The 22,276-nt window shown below is 41.2% G+C and overlaps 1 protein-coding gene across 3 annotated transcripts in view; it reads left to right on the top strand.

Annotated features, from left to right (window-relative positions):
• Window positions 1-22,276, top strand: part of SPECC1L (sperm antigen with calponin homology and coiled-coil domains 1 like) — a 109,776-nt gene that overhangs the window by 33,769 nt on the left and 53,731 nt on the right. For 2 of the 3 annotated variants that reach the window (XM_037158727.2, XM_053664494.1), the window contains exons 4-7: window positions 4,670-6,303; window positions 7,544-7,751; window positions 17,620-17,693; window positions 18,776-18,951. In XM_037158727.2, the coding sequence (XP_037014622.2) occupies window positions 4,670-6,303; window positions 7,544-7,751; window positions 17,620-17,693; window positions 18,776-18,951 (2,092 nt within the window). Of the gene's footprint in view, window positions 1-4,669; window positions 6,304-7,543; window positions 7,752-17,619; window positions 17,694-18,775; window positions 18,952-22,276 lie in introns of those variants that run through there. The other variant, XM_053664497.1, reaches the window with a different exon arrangement.

Here is a 22,276-nt window from a genome sequence, read left to right on the forward strand (position 1 = left end):
GATCCATATGTAATAATTGGGGGTTTGTTTCTCTTAAGTCTTTTTTTTAATGTATGGGCTTGCTCACTTTTTTCTTTCCATTTAATTTCTATAGAAACTCCTCATTTGACTGTAGAGTTTTCTGTGCTCTAGATTTTGTCATATCTTCATGATATCCTTGACTATGTTTCTCTGTTTCCCTCTGTTTACTTTAAATGTCATTGAATCCAGAGCCCAGATTGGACTGGTGGAGGTTCTTTTTTCCCCCGGGCTCCTTCATGGATGTTGGCTGTCTCTGTGGGAGGCACATCATTTTTAGTTGTCTCTCTTTCCACAACGTTAGCAGCTTTTGAAGATCAGTGCCTAGGTTCATTCATTCCAGTTCTACTGTTCTTTTTTGGTTCATAAATAGCAGTTTGTGTTGAAATATGATGAGTCCCTAAATTAACTCATCCTATAGTCCAAGGAGTAATGTTTTATATTTTACTTTTAAACTTACAGAAAAAAAAAACTAACACTTCTAATAAACATAAGATCATGTATTTGTAATAAAGCTTTGAAATCAAATTGGTAAAAACTGTGTCGGACTGCCTATCATCATTATCGAGGCTGTTTGCCCTTCTTGTGTGTGTTGGCCTTTTCCGGCCGGGGTTGCCCGGCTGCCCTCCCTCCTGCTCTGACCCTCTGTGTGTTCTCCTTTCTCCCAGGTTGTGCCCCACTGGTGATTGTAAGAGCAGGTAATCGCAGTGGTATGATTACCAGGAGGAGTTATGTTTTACTTTGTGCTTCCCAGGCATTACTCCATTTTATTCTTACTGTAGCCCTGTGAGGCAGAGGCTGTTATTATCCTCATTTTTTTAATCCTCACCTAAGGACATTTTTTCATTGTTTTAGAGAGGGAGAAAGGGGGAGAGGGAGAGAGAGGCAGAAACAAATTGGTTGCCTCCCATATGCACCCCGACTAGGATTCAAACCCAAAACCCTGGTATGTGCCCTGACCGGGAATCAGACCTGCAACCTTGCAGTTTATAGGATGATGCTGCAACCAACTGAACCGCACCAGCCAGGGCTGTCCTCGTTTTAGAGATTAGAAAGTTATGCGTAGAAAGCTCAAGTGTCCATCCCAAGGCCCTGCGTTCATTTGCTCAGTTAATGTTGGGTGCCTATTTTGTACCAGGCCACAAAGCTGGTGGTGGAGTAAAAACTGAACCTGAGATCTTTTACTCTTCAAGTCTGGGGCCACCACCACACTTAACGTTCCAGTTTGTGAGGTAAGAGGGAAATGAAATACTCTATTGTGTGGTTAAAAGGAAACTGAATACTCTAATACTATCAGCATCCCCTCCTGTTTTCAGCTTTTAAATTTGATGAGAGAGATCGCATGTATTTGTGCACATGGCTCCCCGCTGACCAGTGCCACCTGCCCTAACACAGCTAAACTCAGTTATAACCCCCGGAACCAGTATTAGTTTGCTGGGGCTGCCGCAGCAAAATGTCACAGGCTGTGTGGCTTAACCAACAGAAATTCAACTTCTCACTGTTCTGAAGGCTGGAAGTCTTCGATCAAGGTGTCGGCAGATTTGATTTCTTCTGAAGCCTTCTTCCCTGGCTTGCAGATGGCTGCCTTCTCATTGTCCTTACAGGGTCATCTGTCTGAATCTGTGTCCTAATGGCTTCATCTTATAAGGACACCAGTTGTATTGTATTAGGGCTTACCCTAACAGCCCTATGTTAACTAACTTAATTACCTTTTCAAGTTAATCACTCTGCCTCCAAGTATAGTCACATTGTGAGGTACTGGGGGTGAGGGCTTCAGCTTGTGAATTTGGGGGACACAATGCAGCTCATAACAATACCCATAATTCTTCAGTTCACTCGCTCTGTGTTTACTTGCTCCTGATGAGTTCCCCAAGACCCCTGCGCTTGTCTGTACCTCAGAGTCTTCCATCTGCTTCCTCGTCACAGTTGTCCCAGAAGGGGAGCTCTTCTTCTTCCGTGTTCTGTCTCCTCCTCTCTTCTTGTTTCTTTACATCTCCTTTCCATTGGGTGCATTATTGGTTCTTTTCTTCTTTACTGGCTTGTTCCTTTCTGCTTCTTATTCGCGCACAGATCTTTCCTTTCTCAGCGTGGCTTTTGGTTTAGTGAGGATGATGGTGTGAGTTACAGAAATGAGGAGGGGAACCAGTATTGGGGAACATGTTACACCGGTCCTTGTCCTCTTCGGCCTCCATCCGCAGTTGTTGCTCCCAGTCCTGGGACTTGTGCCCCTGACGTCTGTTGCTGATGTGTTGCCTCTTCTGTGTTTGCAGAGATCTAGGTCTCAGAAGCTCCTGCGTTGTAGGGCTTGATTTCACTGCGCTGCCTGCTCGTGTCCTCCTCATTGCTCTCCCTTCTTCCTCATGTGTTCCACTTGGCATCTTCTAGATGAATTTCCATAAAAAGGCTCTTTCCTTATGTTTCTTCCCTGCTCAGGAACATTTGTTGACATCTGTCACTGAATTCTCCATGACATTCAGAGCTATATCAGGGTCTGGCACAAATAACGCCCCCTTTTCTTTATTATAAACTCTTTCATTACAAAAATCATAAGTATATAATTCTGTTACATAACAGTATCACACTGAAGCACACCATATGACATTTTATGTGAAGCGTGTGAATTAAAACTAAAATAATTACACCCATATTATTACCCTACCAACCACACTCAAGCAGGTGTTACTTCTGCCAGAACCTGTAGAAACCTCTTGCTCCTTTTGTTAATTGTGTGGCCTTACTTTGCCTTTTCATGTGGCCCTTCCTTCCACCTCTCTGTGGCCAGCCGCAGTTCCCTTCCCTCTGCTACACCTGAGGCCTGGCACAGTTACCGTCTTCATACATCGTGTAGCTCTTCTGTTCCTTGTTACTTCTGCAGCCTGACACCTGCCGCATAAAGAACCAAGAGGTTCTCTAAAAAACTCATTAATTAGGTCTAGATATTATTTCAAAGTAAAAAATATTCTAATTGTTTTGTGTTTATGGGTATTTAAACATATTCCTGTTACTTTTATGTTAAACAATGGGTCATGTCAATTGTTTTCACAGGTTTAACATTTTAGCACCTAAATACTAGTGTAATTTGTGTAGCATATTTGATTAATGTGTCATCATTATTTAGCATTAATGCATCATTATTTTCTAACATTTAGAGATGCAGTAGAGCAGTGGTCCCCAACTTTTTTGGCACCAGGGACTGGTTTTGTGGAAGACAGTTTTTTTCACAGACTGGGGATGGGGTTGGGGGAGACGGGAGGCAGAGCTCAGATGGCAATGCCAGTGAAGCTTACCACTCACCTCCTGCTAGGTGGCCCGGTTGCTGACAGGCCAGGGACCAGCGTGGGTGCACCGGCCAGGGGGTTGGGGATCCCTGCAGCAGAGCATACTGGTTAAGTTGCAGATCTGGAGCCAGATTGCCTGGGTTTGAATGTTGCCTCACCTGTTTATTACCTGTGGGGTGCTGGCAAGTTATTCACATCTGTGTGATCTTCTTTCTCTGTAAAACAAGATGATATAGATCTAGTACCTACCTTAGAGTTTTGCGAGGCCCCTATAAATTTATGTGTAGGGTTGATGCACGCATGTGTATGTGTGAGTGCCAACGATGTGTTAGCTATTATTGTTATTCGTGTGGCATTCTTTAATGTGAACAGTTTTTAAAGACTTTATTTATTTTATTTTTTGACAGACAGGAAGGAAGGGAGAAAGAGAGGGGGAGAAACATTAATGTGTGGTTGCCTCTCATGCAGCCCCTACTGGGGACCAGGCCTGCAGTCTATGAATGTGCTCTGACTGGGAATTGAACCTGTGACCCTTTGGTTTGCAGGTGGCACTCAGTCCACTGAGCCACACCAGGCAGGGTAATGTGAACATTTTTTGCATTTATTTTGATGACATTTTTGTATTTACTGTAGGTAGCTTAGATGTTTGGGTTTTCTGGAGGCTGCCTTTCCCTTTTTGCTCTTCTGTGATCTTTCTCTCCCATCTGTCTCTACAGTTAATTTGCCACCTGACTGGCTAATCCTAGGGTCATTTTTATCCAGCTTGCTCTAGGATATTATGTCCCTGGCCACCTGTTTAAAGCCTGTTTAGGATTCAGCCCTGGCTGATACGGCTCAGTGGGTTCAGCTCCAGCCTGTAAACCAAAGGGTCACTGGTTCAGTTCCCAGTAAAGTCACATGCCTGGGTTGTGGTCCAGGTCCCCAGTAGGGGGTGCACAAGAGGCAACCACACATTGATGTTTCTCTCCCTCTCTTTCTCCCTCCTTTTCCTCTGTAAAATTAAATAAATAAATAAAATCTTTTTTTAGAAAAAGCCTGTTTAAGATTCAAATTAATGTGTATAACTTTCTTTTAATTTAACAGCTATATTGAAATATATAATTTACATTTCATAAAATTCACCCTTTTAAAGTGTACAATTCAGTGTATAACTTCTTTTTCCTTGGTAGTTAAAAGATAAATGATCTTCTAGTTCTAAAGGAACCAAATTTCACGGTAACCAGGCTCTAAGGCAAGATTAATGTAGGTTTAAGTCAATGTAGATCTCTAGATTTTATCTCGTTAGACCTGGGCATGTATGTGGGGTTTTTTGTTTGTTTGTTTTTTGTTTTAACTAATATTTTTGCTTTAAATTCTTTGTTTTAAACACGTAGGCACAAGTTCTTCAACCAAGCGGAGCACTTCCACAGGTAATAAAGAATCCAGTTCTACTAGAGAAAGATTACGCGAACGTACCCGGCTAAACCAGAGCAAAAAACTACCTTCTGCAGGTCAGGGAGCTAATGACGTGGCACTGGCTAAACGTTCCCGCAGTCGCACTGCCGCGGAGTGTGACGTGCGCATGAGCAAGTCTAAGTCAGACAATCAGATCAGTGACAAAGCTGCTCTGGAAGCCAAAGTGAAAGATCTTCTCACGCTGGCCAGAACCAAAGACGTGGAAATTTTACATTTGAGAAATGAACTTCGAGACATGCGTGCTCAGCTGGGCATTAATGAGGATCATTCCGAGGGGGATGAAAAATCTGAGGAGAAGGAAGCCATTATTGCTCACCAGCCAACTGACGTTGAGTCCACTTTATTGCAGTTACAGGAACAGAACACTGCCATCCGTGAGGAACTCAACCAGCTGAAAAATGAAAACAGAATGTTAAAGGACAGGTTGAATGCGCTGGGCTTTTCCCTGGAGCAGAGGTTAGATAATTCTGAAAAACTGTTTGGCTATCAGTCCCTGAGCCCAGAAATCACCCCTGGGAACCAGAGTGATGGAGGGGGGACTGTGACTTCCTCGGTGGAGGGCTCTGCCCCGGGGTCAGTGGAGGATCTTCTGAGTCAGGATGAAAACACCCTGATGGACCATCAGCACAGTAACTCTATGGACAACTTAGACAGCGAGTGCAGTGAGGTGTACCAGCCCCTCACATCCAGTGATGACGCCCTCGATGCACCGTCGTCCTCAGAGTCAGAAGGCGTTCCGAGCACAGAGCGCTCCCGGAAGGGGAGCAGTGGGAATGCCAGCGAGGTGTCCGTTGCTTGCTTGACAGAACGGATACACCAGATGGAAGAGAACCAGCACAGCACAAGTGAGGAACTTCAGGCAACCCTGCAAGAGCTAGCCGATCTCCAACAGATTACCCAAGAGCTGAATAGTGAGAACGAAAGGCTGGGAGAGGAGAAGGTTATTCTCATGGAGTCTCTGTGTCAGCAAAGTGATAAGTTGGAACACTTTAGCCGACAAATTGAATATTTCCGCTCCCTTCTAGATGAGCACCACATTTCTTACGTCATAGATGAAGATGTAAAAAGTGGACGCTATATGGAATTAGAACAGCGCTACATGGATCTCGCTGAGAATGCCCGTTTTGAGCGAGAGCAGCTCCTTGGTGTCCAGCAGCATCTAAGTAATACTTTGAAGATGGCAGAACAAGACAATAAGGAAGCTCAAGAAATGATAGGGGCGCTCAAAGAACGTAATCACCATATGGAGCGAATTATTGAGTCTGAGCAGAAGGGTAAAGCGGCCTTGGCAGCCACACTGGAGGAGTACAAAGCCACAGTGGCCAGTGACCAGATCGAGATGAACCGCCTGAAGGCCCAGCTAGAGAATGAAAAGCAGAAAGTGGCAGAGCTGTACTCCATCCATAACTCTGGAGACAAATCTGATATTCAGGATCTCCTGGAGAGCGTCAGGCTAGACAAAGAAAAAGCAGAGACTTTGGCAAGTAGCCTTCAGGAAGACCTGGCTCATACCCGAAATGATGCCAATCGATTGCAGGACGCCATTGCAAAGGTACTGTTTAAGTAGATAGAATGTTCTGGATCAGCACCATGCAGCTGTGGTGCACAGCATGCTTACTGAGAGCCAGTGTCACATGTATGGGCTGTTGTTAGCTTTTTTTAAGCTGATAATTTTAAAGCTTGAGGCTGGTTTTCTTTTATTGGAGTAGAGGCAAAAGTATTCTAACAATATCACTTTCACTCGCCTGCATTTTGTTATTACTGTTTTCCTGCCTGTGAGAGAATGGGGCTAGAGTTTGAACTAACAATAGAATGTGTCCTGGTTCTGGGTACACCCGGGGGAGCATGTCATGCAATTTTACATCCTTATTTCTAATGTATTTGGCACAAGGATGGAGACCCATTATGCCAGGGGAGGTCTGCCACTTTCTGTTCTCTTGTGATTGTAGGTTTTCAAATAGAACTTTGTTGTAAGTTAAAAGTATATTTTTGGAATATGGAGACCATGGTTTTTCTTAGCAGCTTATGGTTTGTTGAGATGGGGACCTTCGAGATCTTTAGTTCAGTTCCCTTGTTTTACATGCAGCATGATTGTGAGGACTCAGAACTCCTCCCCGGGTTGCTGGTGGTCTGGCCGGGCTCTGCGCCCCACGTGACTGCTGGTATAGTGTTTATTCGCATGAGTTATCTAACTATTCTATCTCACATTTTGTTTCCTTTTTTACTGCAGTGATTTTTTTAAGTAAGAGATATTAGTATGTCTTTGGCCAAAATTTGAGTAACACAGACCTTGGTTTTTTTAGTGATGACTTTTAGATATACAATTTAGATGTGTGAATTGTTGGGAGTACATGTGTATGTTAGGGGCACTACGAACCAGTACTTTTGCAATGACAATATTTGAGATTTTTTGTTTGCATTATTAATTTGGTGCTGAAACTGTCACAAATGGGACATTATTTTTATGGGAGAACATGTTAATCATTAATCAAATGCATGCCTTCAGTCCAAACTTTGGAGGAGGGAAAATTTCCAAAATTCGTCCTAAATAGTCTAGTTAAATTCAATGATTCATCAATATAAGTTTAGTCAGTGATACAGTGACAAATTCTGCTAGTATATTACACAAAGTTCTGCTTTAGGTTGCTTTTTCATGCTTTTAAACAATTATTATGCAGGTGTTTTAGTTCATGAAGAGCAACTCACACTTAGCTTCAATTTGAAACCTCAGTTCTAGAATTTATTTTAAAGCAACTCTAACTTTTCTAATCTGCACCATCCATTCCGTGTAGGTAGAAGATGAATACAGAGCCTTCCAAGAAGAAGCTAAAAAACAAATAGAAGATTTGAACATGACATTAGAAAAATTAAGATCAGAACTGGAGGAAAAAGAGACCGAAAGGAGCGACATGAAAGAAACCATTTTTGAACTTGAAGATGAAGTAGAACAGCATCGAGCCGTGAAACTTCATGACAACCTCATTATTTCTGATTTAGAGAGTAAGTGATGGGGAACATTTCATTCCTTTTTTGCCCTACCCATTTTAACATGTGGAAGTAGTTTACATTCAGTAACAAAATAAAAACTATTGATTCTGACTGCAGCGTTCAAAGGCAGAGGCTAGCAGAAATATACATGTGGTCAAGTGCAGCCCACACTATTGGTAGTCCTCAGACTGTGTCCTGAAGAACTGTTAAGTGGGATCATTATTTTAAAATTGGTTAATTGTGGAAAATTATTTAAGCAAAAAGCTAATGGGGTTATTATTTTCTAGATCTTAGAAAAAGCTATTTATTATCTACTTCTAGTGGTTGCAAGTATACTGAGACAAAAGTATTGATCCTTCATAATCTTGTGCCTAAGGCACAGGTTTTTATTTGTTTATTTATCTGATTTTCCTCCGTATGTTGGGGATTTTATAATATAGCAGAATCGAGACTCTAATTTTAAGTTGCTTTGCTTTTTAAAATAGAAGTTTTTAAAAAGTATTTTGTAGTTATATCAGATTTATTAAAAAATTGCAAAAATTGTACAGAGCACTTCTGTGAGAAAATTTAATGAGGAACAGAAATATGCATGATTTTAAAATGCCTTCCCACAGACTGTTGATTATGTTGCAAGTGAGGAAAAGAAAAAACAATACAGTGGGAACATCAGGCCCCAGTGTGACAGAGTGGTCACGTAAGTGACGGAGGCACATAGATAGTGGCCATAGCATCAGCCTGACTGTATTCTGGCTGAGGCATGATTTGAATTATAAAGAAACATTAAAGGGACAAAAAATGAGACATGTTCTGCTAAAAACACAGGAGTGGGTGGTGCCATATTACTAAAAGTTGCCAATATCTATAAAAGACAAAGGCTATGGAAAAGTTCCAGATTAAAGGAGGCTAAGGAGACAGGACAGTTAAATGCAGTACCTCTGCCTAGACTGGGTCCGGGGCTGTAGGGGGGAAACGCTGAAATGGACAATATGACTGGATTGGAATGGGGTTGGTATACTAGCATGCATTAGCATAAGTTGATGAAGTTGGTAACTGTACTGTGCTTATATAAGAGGATGTCCTTTACTCTTGGGAACCACACACTAAATACTTGGAGGTAAAGGGCCATGATGTACAATATATCCTTAAAGGGTTTAGAAAAACATTAGGAATAGGTAGATCTGATTAGATAAATAGATAGATCGATCGATCAAGAGAAGATAGCAGATAATCAGACAAATGGGTAACCTTAACAATAGACAGATCTGAATAAAAGGGTATATGGGTGTTCTTTGTACTATTTTTGCAAGTTTGAAATTTCCAAATAATGTATTTATGTACTCTTCATTAAGATTCCTCAAATGTGAACAAATTTTAAGTTGCAATACACTTTAATGATGCCCAGGTGGGGCACAAGGAGAATGGGAGTGACATTTGGGGGAAATGCACTGGTCAAAGCTTTCTAAACTTTCAGTTCATGATACTGCTCCTTTGAGCTCTAACCTTGACAGAGGGTAGTAGGCAGATTCATCGCTGAGCCAGATCTCACGTGCTGTGAATGCAGAGGGTTTAAACTTACCAGGCAACAGGGGGCCATTTTCAGGAGCCCCAGACACATCGTGTGGCAGTTCTGAGCTCTAGGTAGTTGACGCAGCATCTGCAGATGGACCCCAGGGTTATCAGAACATTCTGAAGTATCTGGACACTAAGTCAGTGATAATCATAGAGATAACCTTTCTCTAAAGTTTTAAAAAAACTTTTATTTTAACATATCTAGTTTTTATTTCATTACCTCTCAGCTAGAGGATTTATCTAATTTTACTTTCTAAATGTAAGCGTTTCTAAAGTTTTTCAGATTAACTTGGAAGCTCAATGCATTTTTGGATTTAGTACTGATAATACAGCCTTTTCTCTAAGACTTTTGATCTGAGTGTGGAAAGAGTGACCCCTTGTGGCAATTGCTTAAAAAAAAAAGATAAGGGATCCTGGGTGGAAATTTATGAATCATTGCCAAAATAAAATTACAGTAACTTTATGTGGGTGTTAATTATAAAATGGCTGAAAACTCTGAATAAATTTTTATCCATATAGCTTTTCTCCCCAGTTTTTCAAACAAAAAGTTCAAATATGCAGAAATACTATAAGAATGGTATAGTTAGCACTCATTGCCTAGGTGTAACAATTAATACCCCATGTTCAAATCTTTAATTTTTTTTAATAAGAAGCAGTATCCTAACAAGTTTCTTGCATTACATTTAGTTGTTATGTCTCTGTAGTTTCGGGGGAGTTACGAACTTTTCCTAGAGAATTCTAGCGTTGGAGTTGATGCTAATCAGCGCTTGGTGTGATGGACTTGATGACAAGGAGCACTGTTACCGAGGAGCTGAGACCTTCCATCAGACACTTCGGCAGCCGTCACTGTAGTCAGGTGTCAGAGTCTTCCACCCCCTCCCCCCCAAAGAAACCCTGGCTGGTCATGGTCCGTCCTCGTGTATTTCAAAGTGATCCTGACTTAGGCATTAGTGTACACTTGTTATGACTGCACTCAGGACATAGAGGGAAATATGCTTGTAGTGGAAACATCTCAGCACAGAAGTAAAAACTAAAAAAAAACCCTAGTAGGTATTCTAGAACTGAAAAATTTATTGAATCTCTTAAACAGCAAATTAGACATGTAGCAGAGCCAGTGAACTTGAAGGTCAATCAGGAGACATTATTCATTCTGCAGGGCAGAGAGAAAAAAGATTAAATAAGAAAACTGAGTAGAACATTGGTGATTTATGTGGTTGGAGCCCCAGATTGCCTCCCAGGTGACACCAGGGCCACACTGCTTAGACCTGGCCTGCAGTACTTTTCACCAGTGCTTGGATTTAGCACCTAAGCTAGAAAGATCTGATGTAAAAACTTACAAACAAAATACTTACAAAGTATTTACAAATAAATACTTCTAAACTTCTAGTTCAAGATGGTAACCTGAGTTTACATATATATGAGTATTTCCACTACTTCCCAAAGTCCCAGTGGCACAGCAGGAGAAATATAAAAATTACAATGAACCTAAAGCAAAGATAGAAAATGGGAAAGTTCTGCCCTGGCCGTTGTGGCTCAGTTGATTGGAGTATTGTCCCTTAGACTGAAAGGTTGTGGGTTCGATTTCTGGTCAGGGTATATACTCATTTGCAAGTTCGATCCCCAGTTGGGGTGCTTATGTGAGGCAACTGATCAGTGTTTTTCTCCCTCGGTCTCTAAAAGCAATGAGGGAGGGAGGGAGGGAAATGGGAAAGGCCCCATCAAGAAACCAATAATTTTGAGTAATTTCTGATATATGAAGCAGGTGGAATTTGGGATGTGGAGAAATCAAACAATAGAAAAACCTAAGGTCCAGGAAAACACTGAAGCTCTGAGTAGACCTGTTCCCAGCAAGACTCTGGGGGCTGGTGGGACTAAAACCCGCACCTCAGGATTGTAAGGACTGGCACCCACAGCAATTCTGGGCCGCGGTGTGCTGCCCTCTCCTCTGTAGGGTGCTGGCTCTGGCGTTTGCCCCTGACTGCTCCTGAGCTTGCACTCTTCTAATTAAGGAGGAGAGTGTGGTTCCAGGGGCTCCTAGCATGACTTTAATACTGGAAGGAGAGGTGAAGGCACATGGAAAGTGAGCAGAGGATGCTGTGTCCTCTTGAAGAGAAGACCGCACAGAGGGAAATGCGGTTTGTCCCAGTGAAACAGATGCGCACATGCACACACCTGTCCCCTGGTTAAAGCTGTACACGCCCTCTTGGGTGTCCAGAGAGGAGCCCCCTGCAGGCCAGTGTCAGCAGCAGAGCCTTTAACCAGGCATCATACCGAGCGGGGAGGCCTGGGCCTGGAACCTCAGCATCTCCCACGGTGCCGAGAAATATGCAGGAGTCACGTGTGTTATTCTTGTTCTTTATAAGTAAGAAAGACCAACCAGGACTTATTACACATGTAAATATCTTTGAAAGTCTTAAAGGAGAAATAGGAGAAAGAAGCAGCTCCGTTGAGCCAAAAAAAAAGAAAAATGAAGTTAATGACTTCACTACCAATCCAGCAAACCAGAGCTCACTGGCGTTGAGAATAGTGGCACCAATGAAACCTGAGGTCTGGCTCAGGCGGTCTGTCAGTTACAGTGACTTTTTCAACGACTTACTGTTTGCATAGTAATGATCTGTGCACGCCTGCAGTTATGGACAGCATGTCTGTAGTATGCAGCCCTTGTACTTTCATTGAAACACTAGTGACAGTGGTGAGCAAGGGTGACTTGAGATTAGAGAAGTAGCAGAAGGAAACAGTTGTATAATTCTGTGGTGGAAGAAGCCTTAAAGGCAGAATACTGGGAAGCCGTAAAGGAAAAAAAGTCTCATATTTGATTATGTGTAATTGAAATTTTTAATTTAGCAGAAGTACCATAAATAAATGACATTGGGAGAAATTTTGCAACACAATCAAATATATAATAGAGATTCTTTACCTCACTCAATAAGGCTAGGCTAATCCATTAGCTAAATAAACTGTATGAGCAGATAAATCCGAAAAAGACTCAAAAAAGATGCCTTGAGCCCTGATTGGTATGGTTACTTGGTTGGAGCATTGTCTCGTAAACCAAAAGGTCGTGGGTTCGATTCTCAGTAAGGGCACATACATAGGTTGCAAGTTTGATTCCCAGCCAGGGCGCATTCTAGATGCAACTGCAGCTGGCCGATGTTTCTCTCTTACATGGATGTCTCTCCCCCACCCTCTTTCCTTCCTCCCTCCTCTCCCTCCCTTACTTCCCCTTTCACTAAAATCAGTAAGCATGCCCTTGGGTGAAGATTTTTTAAAATAGATGCTTGACTTCACTAAAAGCAAAGACATTCAAACCAAGATACCAATTTTTTCTTACTTAGCAGGTATGACAAATTAAAAAGATTGGTATTGGGTAAGACAGGAAAAATGGGTGTTCTCATACTTTTGGAAGGAGCATAGATTGCTGCAACTTTTTGGAGCATTGATCAAAAATTTAAAGGTGATTTAGAAACCCACTTACAGAAATCTCAGAAACATTCTTACAAGCTTGTAGATGTGTGCGTAGATGTGGGTGCTTATTGCAGAGTGGCCGGTTCCCACAAACGCGTGGAGACTGCCTGTGCTTTCAGAAGTTGAGATGTAGGTCATAGCCGGTGTGCACAGTGCATCCCACTGTGGCTGCCATGCTCACCAGTGAGGGTGCGGCGGGCAGGTCTGTGGATACAGGCACGGGGAGTGTCACAGATGAAAAAAGCAGGTCACTGGGCCGTGTGTCGTATTACTTCTGGAGTGAAAAACCATGAGTACTTTAAATGCGACATTACACTGAAATGGTAGTGAGGCAAAATGGTATTCTTTAAACAAGGGTTTCACTGTATTCTGTACGGTAAATTCTGTAACTTGGTGATTTCTCAAGAATATTCTGCATTCTTGAGCTAGACACCTTCTAATGGATTGACTTGGATCTTGTTAATAGTTTTGAATGGTCCCTCATCACTTCTCCACTTCTAGAAATGTATCTTCAAGTAATATCTGAACAGTTGTGTAAAGGCTGTCATGATGTTAATAACAAAAATAAGAACCATTCTAACTTCATTAATAGGAAGTTCCTAAAGCAAATCACTGTATATCCAGTTGATGGGATTCTAACATGAGCATCGAGATGGTGCTGCATACCTGTATTCATTGGTAAAGGTGTCCGTACTCTACTGCTGAGTAGGAAGGCTTCTGACGCAGTATCATAGCATAATCCTTTTTCTTTAAAAAAAAAAACGCAAACACATAGGAAGTCTGAGAAGATATATGCCAAATGCAAATTGTGGGCAGTCTATTTTTGTTACGTTTTTCTGCTTGTGAGCATGTATTACTTTCAGAATCAAGGGGGGAAGTTATATCCACTTTTTTCCCCCAGAAAAATAAAAAAAAATAAAATTCAAATTAAAAAATAAGGAAAACTAAAAGTAGTAAATGGTTCATTTAAAGCTCATCGGTGTCTTCTTCACACTTCAGGAATTCTGGTTTGGGGACAAATCTGTGACCCAAAGGCTGGATGCTCCCCCTGCCTCTCTCCTGTGCCCTTGAGGCGTGGTTTAACTGATTAGTTACTCTTGTCCTTTTCCTTCTTCTAAAAATGACACCATCTGTCTTTTAGGGGCACTTGACCAGATACAAGAGTCTGACTGAGCACTGGGTATCAGCACCCTGAGGGTTTTCTTGAATTTGGAGGGCATGATAGGTTGCTTATGAACTTTCACCACTTCACACGTCCAAGGGTCATAGGTTGGTGCCCACAGGGTCTGTTCCCACAGTGGCTGTCTAGTAATGTCTATGAGTGATGGCGTGGACCTAGGGCCAGAGCAGAAGCCTGGGTGGTTGATCTGGATTCGTCAGGGATGGTGGGTCTCGGTGGTGAAAGGATTATGAAGAATGCTGTTAAGTAGGCGGGACAGTGCCCAGAATTGTTCAGAGCACAGTTGGTCTAATAACAATGAGAATAGCAATTTACCTAATTTCTAGAATAAAAATAGCACTGTAAAATTGAGTTACAAGTTGTAATTTAAAAATGAGATCATAGTAGTGCTTCTGTTCGAGAGTTTAATGGCGCTTTTGTGTTGAAGACAGTAGGTGGCAGTGTCCCTCACCCTCGGAGACAAGAAGGAAACTGCATTCGGAGGCTCCAAGGTGAAGGTGTAGCCAAGCTGATTTTCCAGACAAGAACTTAAGTACAGACTCCTTTGTTTCCAAGGAGGAAAAGGCCTACTGTCATTTTTAAAACTTCATATTACAAAGTGAAAATACAGTTACGACTTACAAAGTTCAAATCAATTTCCCTAGAGACACTCTTGTGCACTTTATTCTTCCCAAATATAGGGTGGGCCAAAAGTAGGTTTACAGTTGTTTGCATGGAAAATAATATAATAATTAATAAGTAATAATGTAAGAATAAACTGCCCTGGCTGGCGTAGCTCAGTGGATTGAGCGCAGGCCTGCGAACCAAAGGATCGCAGTTGGATTCCCAGTCAGGGCCCATGCCTGGGTTGCAGGCCAGTTCCCGGCAGGGGACACATAAGAGGCAACCGTACATTGATATTTCTCTCCCTCTCTCCTTCCCTTCCCCTCCCCCTCTAACGATAAATAAATAAAAAGTCTAAAAAAAATCTAGGGGAAATAATTACAAGCTGTATGTCAGAGTTCATATCTTATTAAAAAAGAATAAACTGTGTTTCAGGTACTCACAGTTGTAAACCGACTTGTGCCCCATGCTTTATGTCCACTGGCTGCCAGCTTCTCTTCTTAAAAGGAATAAGAAAACATGGCAATAATAAGTATGTAGTGTTGGGTACGGGAGAATGTCTTTTTAAGAATAGTGTGATCATGGGAATTATGTGGCCATGCAAATGTAGAGGTTGATAAAGAGAAGAAGATGAAATGAATGAATTTTGCTACCTCATGATCAGTCTAGATCACCACGTGGCTTAAACCGTCATCCGAGAATCAAGACACCAGATGTAAAAAGTGAGCTGTAGTAAGATTTGCTATCGTTTGTTTCATGTGAATTATCTAAAGATAAGTAGATGTGTCCTTTGTGACTAGAAGAAAAGGAAAACTGTTTTCAATAGAGGAGGAGAAATTATACTTGTTTGTTTTCATTATAAAATTATTTCTTGTGTAAGTGGATGTAGTATAAATGAAAGGCGTAACCCCTGGTGTTTTCAGCACTAGAAATATTTCCACTTCTGTCTTTACTTTTTCATCTGTGTGTGAAAATACCACAAAGAGCTGCAGTTCGTCCTCACACAAAGGAAGCCAAGTTACCCTGCAGGTTCCAGAGTAATCCTTGCCTCTGGAGATACAGATAATGGTGTTGGATTCACCCACTCATTTTGGTGTCCACCTAAACCAATTGGATGACCAGTTGACCCTTCATTTCCAGGTTAACTTAGGTCTGAAGTAGCTTGAAAAGTCTGAGACTTTTCGATGAAAAATTTTTGTATGAAAACATCCATCTTTGCTAGCAGGACACAAGCCTGGTCTTCTGTCTCTAAGAGGGTGGGACTGTGTCTTTTCCTTTCCCTCACTCCTTAAGCACCTGGAAAACAGCCTGGTACAGTGCACCAGCTTCCCTGGTACAAAGCAGGTACTGTTGAGACTTGTCACATTAATGAGTAAATTTTGAATCCTTTTTTTTTTGTAGGCCCTAACTTTGTTGAACGAGTTTTGGGGTGCAGCATGGGAGGAAGTTTACTATAGGTTGCCAAAACTGGCCAGTCCCTCTGTACCCTCCCATATTTCATATAATTTTTTTAATCCAGCTTATAAGAATGTATCATTATGATATGTTTATAATAATGATTACACATGTAATTGTTAGTTATTCTAGGCTTTTTGTTGTTACTGAAATGAATTCATGCCATTTAAAAGTAACACAAATGACCAACATTGAATTTAATGTATACTGTCACAGAAGGTTCAGCAAGAGCTGGTTTCTGACAGAGCTGGGAGGAGGAAGACAGTGAGCAATGTAAGAAAAAAATACCAGCGTACTCACATGTCAGGTCTTGATTAAAAGCTAGTCATTTGTTAGCTGAAGGAGGACTTTTTACTTAAACGTGCCATTGCATGCGCGCGTTCACTGTGCCTGGGCTCCTGCCACAAGTGCAAGGAACAGAAGGGAGTGTTTACTCAGAACATCACGTCTGCAGCTGTGATGTCCCTGCTGAGAAATAGTTAAGTCCTGTCAGTGGAATATTTAAAAAACAATCCTAGGCAATGATTGCAGTGTCACTTTATCTCACTGCTCCTGTGGCCTTGCTTTACACATTTTTTCCACCTGCAGTCTCACCATGTGCCGGGTGCTGGGCTGTGAGGTCGCCACATGGCTCCTGCCTTCAAAGTGTTCTCAGTCCTGTGATGGAGACAGATGTGTGAAGAGACAAGTGACGTTCGCAGCACCACTGCAAGGCCACATAGGCAGAGCTGGAAACAGAAAGGACAGGGATCTGCTGGGGTGGGGACGGGTGGTAAAGTCCGAGTATTTGTCGCCAGATGTGCATTCTCTGGTCCTTGGCCAGAGAGATGTCACCCGTTCCTGAGCCATTGGAGCAATGGGTTGTGATGGATTTACTGGGCAGCAGTAACCAGCATGGCACCTCCTAAGGGCAGAACTTGTGAACAGAATGTGACTTCCCCGTACATTTCTGGTTCCCAGGACACTGGCCTTGCTGCACCTTCGTCTTTGCATCCCCACTCTGTAGTGCTCATTAAAGGTTTACAGTGAATGAAATCCTCTGAAGAAAATTTATATTATGCAAGAAATAACTTGAGTATTGATTTACTTTATAAATATAATTTTTACTGTAAAAAGACTTCCCCTAGAATTAATGTAAGTAGCAGCTCCCAAGGGTATCATATAATTAAGTTCATAAAACTTTTATTAGCTCCTGACTTTTCTGCAGTTTATTCCAGTGTATAAAGTAAGTCATGCTTGTACGAATATTTTCAGTTGATAACCCTTGTGATTAAACGTTCACATTGTGAGGCACTTAGCATTGTTTTGATTGGTTGTGAGCCAACAATGTGTGTGTTTCTAACAATTGATTTTACTTAACTTTTTGTCTTAGAATTAAGACATTGAGGGAGGAATAATCTAGGAATTGTGATTTAAACTTGCCATTTTCTTTAGAAAGTATTTGGTTAATACTTGGAGTGAACTTTCTTTTTAACTTTTATATTAAAAGTAAAAAGTCTGTGGGCAGGATGACTTTTTTTGAATGTCACATTTAATTACCTCCTCCCTTTTTATTATTCCTTTTGAATATAGCTCTAAGAATAAATATTTAAACTTGTGTGATCTTTTCAGATGCAGTTAAAAAACTGCAGGACCAGAAACACGACATGGAGAGAGAAATCAAGACGCTGCACAGGAGACTCCGGGTAGGACAGACCCTCGCGTGTGTCTCACGGGGAAACACGGGTCTGTGAGTTAGACAGGTCATTGACCGTGTCACCGTTCGTGTTAGGCTTCACATGCAGCTGTAATATTGACCCCACCAGGCTTAGGTTAGAAAGCAAATGTCATTTCAAACTGGGACTGGTACTAGATTCTGGGTAGAAGAATGTGCTAGTAATTTATGACTGGTAATTTTAGAAAGATGGATATAAGAAGGAAGTGTTACATTTTAAAAAGAAAGTTTACTAGCTCTGGGTTATAAAGTTCAAAACCAAGCTGTTTTCAGTCTTGCATGGATTTGACCAGCCTGCCAGCAGCAGTGCCACTCTGATGCAAAGGGTGGGGAGCTAATTTCATAGTCCAGGTCATGCCACAGTTGCTCAGGCTGCCTTCACAGCCATAGAACACTGCTTCGGGGTGGTGGGTGCTGGGCTTGGGAGTGGGCAGCTGTAGTTGTGGTGGAGGCGATGCCCTGGGTGGTGTTCCCACCCAGCCACACCCACATCCTCCGTATCAGTGGGAAGCAGCAGACCATATAGTTCCTTAGCTTCTCTCTTTGTCTCTCTATGATTTTGTCTGCTTAGATTAAGTTTAGTGTTTTTCTTCTGGCTTCCTCTTCCTTTTCCTTTAATTTTGATTTATTTTCCTGTTAGTTTTTGATGTCAGGATATTCGTAGTGATTCACTATAAGATCTTTCAGTATGGTTCATGCATCGTTATCTACCTTCTTGAGCTTTTCAGAAATAAAGCACTGTGATTTTGGACGGTATATTTATTTTCATAAGACTTACTTTGAAACTTGAATGAGGAAGGAAGGCTTGGCATTACCATCATTAACGTTTACTGATCACTTTTTGGATGCTTGATGCCTCATTAAGAACAAGTTCAGTAATAATAATTGTGTTACCTGTTACCTGTAGGTAATAGCAATTCCCCAGGATTTAAAAGAAATTTATCATCATTTGGGACAGTGTGTTACAGCAGCTTAATCATAAACACATTTATTGTCTTTAAATAAGTCTTTACTGCTCTCTTTTGGAAATAAAAATTCAGTTTTTTAACACAGGAGGAATCTGCAGAGTGGCGGCAGTTTCAGGCTGATCTTCAGACCGCAGTGGTCATTGCAAACGACATTAAGTCAGAAGCTCAAGAGGAGATTGGTGATCTGAAGCGCCGGTTACATGAGGCTCAGGAAAAAAATGAGAAACTCACAAAAGAATTGGAAGAAATAAAGTCACGCAAGTATGTTTTGAGAAGCCACTTGTGTACGTGTGTGTCAGTGGAGCACACTTAGGTCCCAGTTTTGTCACGTGGTACACTTTCTGCAAAGGACATGGGGCTTGACACTGGTATGACTGAGTTTGGATCTACTGGGGGAGACTTGACTTTTCTGGCCTCATTTTATGACACTTTTGAAATAGCACAGTCTACATGGGTCCTTCAGAGTTGTCGGTGTCTGTCATCGTAGCATCTCTGGAGGGGCCGAGTTCTAGCTCTGGGACTCTTCTTTAGATTTTAGCCTCCTGACTGAGGATGTAGACTCTGGAGGCAGACAGGCTTGTCTCTGTCCAGCTCAGCCTCTTACTAGCTGTGTGATCTTGGTCAGGGACCTCAGTTTGTTCATCTCTAAGGCGAAGACAGTACTACTTGTTTCACGGTGCTGTTTGTAAGGCTTAGATGAGCTCTGTCTGCAGGACCACAGTGCATCTGCTTTAGCTAGTGTTGTGAGACACCCAATGAGGAATTGGAAATGAGTTTCTGCCCGTCACTCACTTGAGGAGTTTCTACTTGTTTCATACTTAAAACCACATGAGTCTCCACAGCACTAGTTTTTCCTCATCTGACGTAGAGGTCCCTGGAATCCCATGAAAAGTGTTCAACAAGATATTTGTGACATGCTCAGAATTTTTCATTGAGACTCTTATCTACAAATAGGGGAGAGTAGTTTGTGTGTTCAAGGTTATTGTTAAGAATTTGATTATTCATTACTTTGAGTAATTCTTAAGTAGGCATAGGAAAAAATTTAGAAAAATATTTAACAGACTATTTTTGAAAAACCATCATATTTTAGTGTTGCCTAATTCTAGTGGATAGTAATGCTCGAACACTTTTCGTAGGCTTCCCTAAGCAGAACAGGGAATGAGGTAGAAGATTACTGTTTTCCCACTGGTTGAAAATTCATAATACATTACCTTTCTTCCCTGTATACTATTAAGTTGATTTTGCATCAGAAGTGCTTTATTCTTAAGATACTTGAATGACTGAAATTCTGCACTTAAAGAGTCATTCTGTTGGATACCGAAAGCTTCTCAGTCTTTGAGACACATGTTTAAAGGAAGTGCGTTCTGGAAGGGGTGGTAGCATCTTGTGGGGCTGCAGTTCTCACGGGGAGGTCTGGGAGGTCAAGCACTTTTCATAGTGATCCTGACATGCCATTGCTCTTTTTCACTCTGTCGACTTTTGCACTGATTGTGAAAAGTACATGTAAACTGTTGATGAATCGAGGCCTTGGCACCAGATTATACTTACAATCATTGTGCTCTTCACCAGCACACACTTGCATTTAAAAAAGTGCGTGTTTCACTTAAATATGTCTGTGAGGAAAGCAGTAAGTTTTTAGTATTATTAAATCTCTGTCCTTGAGTGCATTCTTTTTAAGGTTCTGTGTGATGAAATGGGAAGTACATAGAAAGTACTTCGGCAGGTACCCAAGTGTGAGGCTGTCTGGAGGATAGTATGTGTGATTGTTTTAGTTTAAGCTTTTTTAAAAAAAAATCATTTAATACCATTATTACCCGAGACTGAGTGACACACTAACTGTGGATATTCAGACTTTGGTACTTGGAGGCTATTTCTTGAAAATGATTAAGAGAGCCTTTTGCTTCAAGGGAAACAACTGGCAGTAAGTATTTTGTACCAGTGATAAAATGTGGGCTTTCAAGTGAAAGTTAGGATTTTAGAAACCTTTTATGTACCATTGCAAGCTTGGCAGCCTTCCATATTTAAAGAGTTTCCTGATGAGATCATTGGTGATATTAACAAATGGGCCTTTAAAAAAAATAGATGGTATAATGACAGGCGTCAACATTTGGAAACTTCATATAATTCAGCGAACCAATATTTTCCATATGACCAGTGCATGATGTAACAAAATCACATACAGGTAGAAGATGCATTCCGAGTGCAGGATACACTAAAGGGGTGTATTGGGTATGGTTTCAGATTCCACATTGCAACTAAGTTTTAGGAAATACATTTGTTGCATTTTGGTGTAGTATCAAGGAAGAATAGCCACAGTTATCTAGAAAATGCTAGTCATGTGTTTGAGTATCACTAAGATTTTCTTCCTTTTTCAGCTGCACAGCCGTGCAGAGCCTGCCTTTTCTCTCATTGAAGTAGGTGGAGAGCACAAGGAGTGAGCAGCTAGCAGTGCTCTGTTAAGCCAGATGTTAAAGTGATACACAGAAACATAAAAACGCCACTGTTCTTACTAATACTTTCTTGGTTTTTAAAAATACAAACAATTTTCATAAAGAAAACTTATTTTAGAATAAATTATTTAATAATTAAATTATTTTAACTTATTTATTTTTAGATTAAATATTTTAAATACTTCTTAGGTTTACTTTCTAATACAAATATCAACAGATATAACCTACATAAAGAAAAGCTCTTTGGGGTCCTCAGTAATTTTTAAGAGTGGAAATGAGCTCCAAGATCAAAACGTTTGATGATTACTGTTGTACATTCTTTATTAAAACTTTTGATTGTATATCTTGAGGCAAGAAAACTGTCAGAAGAGCCAAAGTGACAAATTTTCCTAAAGACTGGCCTAATTTTGTTCACCTATGAACTTACTTGATAGTTATATGTACAAATACTGCAGCTGAGATTTCTTTCCCGATGAAAATGTTTATGTTAGTTCTGTAAAGTAGAGCTGGCTAGAAATGAAGTGCAATTGATTTTTTTAAAAGATTTTTTAGAGGGATAGGGAGGAAGAAAGAGAGAGAGAAATGTCAATGTGTGGTTGCCTCTTGCATGCCCCCTACTAGGGACCTGGCCCACAACCCAGGCATGTGCCCTGACTGGGAATCAAACTGGAGACCGTTTGGTTCACAGGCCGGCACTCAGTCCACTGAGCCATGCCAGCCAGGGCACAATTGATTTTTTTACACGACTTCCAATCCATTGCAGTGAGCATGTGTGACTCATGTTACTGATATGGGCTTAGTCCTTTTTTTTTCCTTTGAGAAGTTCTATTTGGAGACTACAGCAGTTTCTTAAATTTTATTTTAAAAGTATGGGTTTTTAAAATATATATATTGTATTGATTATTCTATTACAGTTGTCCCATTTTTTCTCCCCTTTATTCCCCTCCTGTACCACTCCTCCCATCATCATTACCACCCCCCCATCATCATTACCAGCACCCCCCCCCTTAAAAGTATGGGCTTTGATTTCATTTCTTTGTATTTCCATGTATGCTCTTGGCATCTTTGATGGAGCCAGTACAGAGTATCTGTATGTACTGGTGAGTTCCCAGACTCTCCTGGGAGGGCCAGGCCTT

Source organism: Artibeus jamaicensis, unplaced genomic scaffold (assembly GCF_021234435.1).
Source record: "Artibeus jamaicensis isolate MK-2021 breed Jamaican fruit bat unplaced genomic scaffold, CSHL_Jam_final contig_1128, whole genome shotgun sequence".
Classification (NCBI taxonomy): domain Eukaryota; kingdom Metazoa; phylum Chordata; class Mammalia; order Chiroptera; family Phyllostomidae; genus Artibeus; species Artibeus jamaicensis.